The 5,594-nt window shown below is 38.6% G+C and overlaps 1 protein-coding gene across 1 annotated transcript; it reads right to left on the reverse strand.

Moving 5' to 3' along the window:
- Positions 1-3,324: 3,324 nt before the first annotated feature.
- On the reverse strand, positions 3,325-5,250 carry LOC112165672 (cytochrome P450 CYP82D47). Its single transcript, XM_024302273.2, has 2 exons — positions 4,179-5,250; positions 3,325-4,089 (listed from the first exon to the last, which is right to left on the reverse strand). Exons 1-2 carry the CDS (start codon positions 5,160-5,162, stop codon positions 3,460-3,462), a joined length of 1,614 nt encoding a protein of 537 aa, XP_024158041.1. The 5' UTR covers positions 5,163-5,250; the 3' UTR covers positions 3,325-3,459.
- Positions 5,251-5,594: the final 344 nt, after the last annotated feature.

The raw sequence follows: 5,594 nt of genomic DNA on the forward strand, positions 1-5,594 counted from the left end.
CCCAAAAAAAAAAACCCAAAATTTAGCAAAATATCGCCAAAATAGCGATATTTCCGGAAATTTCGGGAAATTTCCAAAATATCCTTTGAAGGTTCCAAAAAAATACCCAAAATTTCGCAAAATATCGCCAAAATCGAGATATTTTTGGAAATTTCGGAAAATTTCCAAAATATCCATCGAAATCTACCCGGAAGGTTACGGAAATTTCGACAAGTGAAAAAACCGAAAATTTCAGCAAAATATCGCCGAAAATTTCGATTTTTTAGTCCTTGCTCCCCTTGCTTTCGCTTCTGGCTAGTACTGCATTCCAGAAGGCCAGATACTGATACTTTTTTTCCATAGCATTTTAGATTGATTTTGTAAAAAAAAAAAAAAACAGTGGAGCTTTGTGCATCGGCGAGCAATTCAATTCAAAAGGTCGACATATTGCGGGTGAGGCTAAACCCCCTTTTTCTTTATGCCTAATTGACTTGAATTGCTGAACTTTGCCCTTCCTTGAATATGTTGATTAAGCTTTTGTGCATGAATTGATGGTCTGCAATGCCACTTTTGTCGGCTTCATCAATTGTGTTGGACACTTTGTTAATTAAGCCCTTTTGTCTTATGCATAGCTTAATTAATATAATCTCTTAGTCTGCAACACCACCATAACATTCATTCCTCTTCTTTTTTCTTTATATATATATTGCTTTGTGCTTATGTCAATCTCTGAAATTGACACTATTTGTCAAAAAAGTGTTGAAGTGCAGGGGATATATGTTAAAGCCACTTTCAACTTATTCCAAGAGGCTACAATAAGTTTTGATGCAAGTAATCGAAGCGGTGCCGACATGAAAACTGAAGAAGTCTTTGGCGGTGGCATCTTTGTGTATAGAAATGCCAACACACCATATGAATGGTGTGAGTTATAGGATCAAAATCTTCTCTTATTTCACTCCCAATTCTAATTTAATTAAGGTCTAAATTATATGCTTAGATTATGTGGGTACTTTAATTGGGAGGGAGGGACAAAATGGTAAAAGATGCATGAGGGGTAGAACAGTAATAAAAACAACATTAGGGGTAAAATAGTAAATCAATGGCTGATGGCAACTTCGTAATAAGCAAACAAACAGGGGTAAATTGGTAAATCAATATGGGAGTTACTGTTCATGGGGAGATAGGGCTTTAGTATAGGTAATTTGTCTTGTGTACTTAAATAGAGTTTCAAATTGTCATTTTGTCATTCCAGGCTTTCAACTTTCTTCTTCTTCTTTTTTATTCTGCATCTTGACCTGTGGCCCTCAGAAACACATAGTTGTCGTCCTTTGGTATTAAGCTTTGGATAGGTTCTTTTCTAAACATAACTTGTATTTGATCGAACAGTTTGACGTGCAGGTGTAAACAACAGTAGTAATTATCAAAACCTCAGAGGCCTCTCGAAGCTTTTTTCTTTGGTGAGTTTCTTCTTGAAGTGTTAGTTCTGATGTCAACTTGTTTGTGGGCGTTAAGTTTATAGTCTGCTGCAGAATTGGATTCATTTTGACAACTTCTCTCCTTGGCTATGCAGGTGGCTCGAGATGAGATCGACGACTATAGTTTAGCCAAGCTTCAGAACTCCAAGATTTAAACTCAAGGGTGAGGCTTTTCTTTATTTTCCCACTGGTTTGTTTAGAATAGGTGCTCTGGAATAGAGGTTGGGACAGGCTCGTTTTGGCTATGGTGATTTGAAAGGATGCAGGGAGTAATTAATATGTGGTGTTCAAGTGGAATTAACAGAGTTTCTGTTATTATTTTTATATTGAACCACGACCCTCTGCCGGTTTCGGTGTATTAAACTGCCGAAACATGAGGATGATAACGGCAACCTAAGGCACGCCGTGTCAAAGTTCTGAAACAGTATTGGCACCGTAGGGCACCGTGACCAGAGCTTTGAAAGCAGTTTCAGCACCCTAAGGCACGCCAAGTCGAAGTTCTGAAATAGTATTGGCACTGTGAGGCACCGCCACCGGAGCTTCGAAAGTAGTTTCGGCACCCTAAGGCACTCCGAATGAAGCTCTGAAATAATATTGGCACCGAAAGGCACCGCCACCGGAGCTTTGAAAGTGGAAAAACCATAAAGAGATGCAGACGGATTCTCCACCTTTGATTCCTGTGGAACAGCTGCGGCTTCTTCTCTGTCTCCTTTGCTTTCCTTCTCCTGCTGCTTCTTTTTTTTTTTTTTCTCTTTTCTTTTCGGCCCAGCCCTCTTAGCTTTTTATATAATGCACTGATGGTATGATTAAGTTTTAGAGAGACTCTTGTATTTGATATGCATTGAAACACCAAAAATATAGTTGTAATCTTTATCATGGAAACTCCCCCGTACAGGTTGCACTCAAACTCTAGTACGTGACAAGCTTGTGAGCAAATATGACGTGGGCCTTTGACTTTCATAGACTTTCGGTCCCTTTTTTTTTGGTTGCTTCCTTTATGTTTTTATTGCTTTTTTTATTTTTTATATTTCAACTGTACTGTGAGATATCCTTCCTCAACACTCTTCCTCTTCTAAATTCTAGGGTTTTTTTCTTAGAACAAAATTGGACAAATTTGGACGAGTTCCTTTCCTAAAGGGTTTTTTTCCCCGTGATGCATCTTGCTTTGTTTGTTTTCTCATTTTGTACCGGAACAAAACTGGACGAGTTTCTTCCTCTATTCTTCGTCTTCTCCTTTTCAATTTAGGGTTTTCTAAATTTTATTGTGGATATGTAATTCAGAATTTGGAAAATAAAATAAAATTATACAGGCTAAAGGGTAAGCAGGTTACTACTATTGAATATTCTGGATCGTCAGATATATTCACATTTTAATTATAATCCAAAGTTCTAAAATATTCAAAAAAGTTGATGTATGACATACATTAACATACACCAGAACTTTCTTTCTTAGTTTAGAGACACCCTACAAAGTTTCTCAATATTCTTGGCCTGAGAAATGAGAATGTTATGATGTCGGAAGATATTACTATTGCTTAGTATTGAAAATTTTGTGTGTAGCTTTTAATTCTACAATTTTTTTTTAAAATATTTTCTCTAGTCCACCCTCTACTCTCACCTAAACAAACTTAACTTCAGAGTTGTAATTGGCTTCATTGCATTATTGCTGGTATGGTTGCACCTAATCTCTTCATCATCTAATAAGAAGTGCTTTTAATCCTGCAATTATTCATTGTAGAAAGACAAATTTTAATTTTCCAATTTGAGTAACTATAACAAAGAAATGTCCCACTGAGAATATTAACAACAAAAATGCAGACTAACTATATATTTTTGATGGAGTGAGATCAGTAGTAGCACATGGGAATGGCAGAAACTCAATAACACATCTATTATTTTTATTTTACAAAACAACTATAATATAAACAAGACAACCTTCTACGCAAGCCATGACCGATGGATTGATCATTTTTATTTAGTAATTAGATAACATAGTAACTACTTTTCATTCATAAAGTTTATGAGACAAACGAGGTTTGATGAGAACTTCAAGTGGAGTAGCCTTAACGTTAGTGATCCCAAGACTCTCAGTCATATCAATTGGTGCATTATCAGGAAGATTTGAAACTTGGAATGCATGTAGGAAGCTGGCCAATGTAAATTGCACCATTTGAATGCCGAAAGCTAGTCCAGGGCATGCTCTTCTTCCACTTCCAAATGGAATTAACTCAAAGTGTTGACCCTTAACATCAACATCCTTATGGGTGGTTAGAAATCTCTCCGGCTTGAAACCTAACGGGTCATCAGGCCACATTTTTGGATCGGTTTGGATCTTCCATAGGTTTGTGATCAACCGTGTACCCTTTGGGACAAAGTAGCCACCTATGGTGCAGTCCTTGTTGAATTCATGTGGTGCTGATAATGGTGCTGCAGGGTATAACCGAAGCGTCTCTTTCACTATGGCTTGGATATAGACCAGCTTGCTCATATCCGACTCACTTACAAATCTCTCTCTTCCAATCTCAGTGTCTAGTTCATCTTGGGCTCTTTTCAACTTGTCACGGTTGTTTAACAGTAATGCTATTGCCCATGTTAAAGTTACCATGGTGGTATCGCTACCTCCTGCAATCATATTCTGAGAAAAACACCAAGAGGTTACATAGAAAAGTAGTTATAAAAAATGTTAAAATTTGTGTGCATCTATAGCTATACAGAAGAAAGTACCAAGGTTGTGGCTTTGTTGACGGTATCTGCATCAAAACCGCCAAGGTCCGCACCCTCAAGTATTGATATCATGGTGTCTATGAAGTCTTGCTCCCCTTTACAATTATGAGCCGCATTGCCTTCTAGTGCTCTCTTTTGCTTATGCTCTTCCACCCATTTTCCAACAATGGCGTCCAATTTTTTTCCCGTTTTCTTCATGGCTTTCACATGTCCACCTAAATCTAACCACTGAAGATAAGGAATCACATCGCCCACCAAAAACAACCCAATAAAGTCAAAGAACTCCTTCACTGCCTTCTGAACTTGACGTGCTTCGTTCTTCTCTTCTTCGTTGATAGCAACAGAGTAACGCTTTCCAGCTACCATCCTGAGAATCACGTTTAGAGAGAGGTCCCCGAACCATTGTTTTAACTCCACCAACACTTGATCACTGTCCGGGCCCTTGTTTACATTTGCTCTGCTACTCCAAGTTTTGTACATTTCTTTCAAAAAGGTGGTCACCTCTGAGACTCGAATGTGTTTGAGCAGCTCGAGCCGGCGGATGGAGAGCAACTCTAAAGTGGTAATCTTACGCATTTCACGCCAGTATGGTCCGTAAGGTGCAAACCCAAACATTGCATAGTTATAGCCAATGTGATCTGCAACTGCCATTTTCGGGCGGGAGGACAAGCACATGTCGTTGATCGTAAAGCACTCCTTAGCCATCTCACTACTACTCACCACCAACGATTGATGCACCCCAAGCCGGACAGTGAAAAGGGGTCCGTACTTGTCAGCCATGGCTCCTAAGGCCGTGTGAAGAGGCTTGGCCGACCGTCCTAACAAGGGAAGGTGACCAAATAGAGGCCATGCACCCTTGGCTTCAGGAGCTGTTTTGCCCTTGGAAGCTCTCCAACTCCTTGAGATTAAACAATAGGAAACGGTTATTATTGCAAGCAATCCAACCGTGATAGGGCTCGTGAGATTGGGAATGAGAAAATCCATTGCAAGCTAGCTTAGGCGGAAAGATATGGGCAGCTTTGGTTGTGTGACTTGACTTTGCTCCTTCACGAACCCATATTTATAGCACTAGTAAGATATATAATTAAGCACCGAGGAGAGTACTTTTCAGCTTATAGTTTGATTTACATATTTAATATGATTGTTTTTTAGTGAAGTCAAGATCCCTATTTACAAAATGAGACACACTCATGTCACAAGACAAAACAACCTTATCTTTGATTTACATTCACTTCAAAAATCATGCAAGATATATAATTAAGCACCGAGGAGAGTACTTTTCAGCTTATAGTTTGATTTACACATTTGATATGATTGTTTTTTAGTCAAGTCAAGATCCCTATTTACAAAATGGGACACACTCATGTCACAAGACAAAACAACCTTCTCTTTGATTCCAATTCACTTCAAAAATCA

Source organism: Rosa chinensis, chromosome 5, assembly GCF_002994745.2.
Source record: "Rosa chinensis cultivar Old Blush chromosome 5, RchiOBHm-V2, whole genome shotgun sequence".
NCBI classification, from domain to species: Eukaryota; Viridiplantae; Streptophyta; class Magnoliopsida; order Rosales; family Rosaceae; genus Rosa; species Rosa chinensis.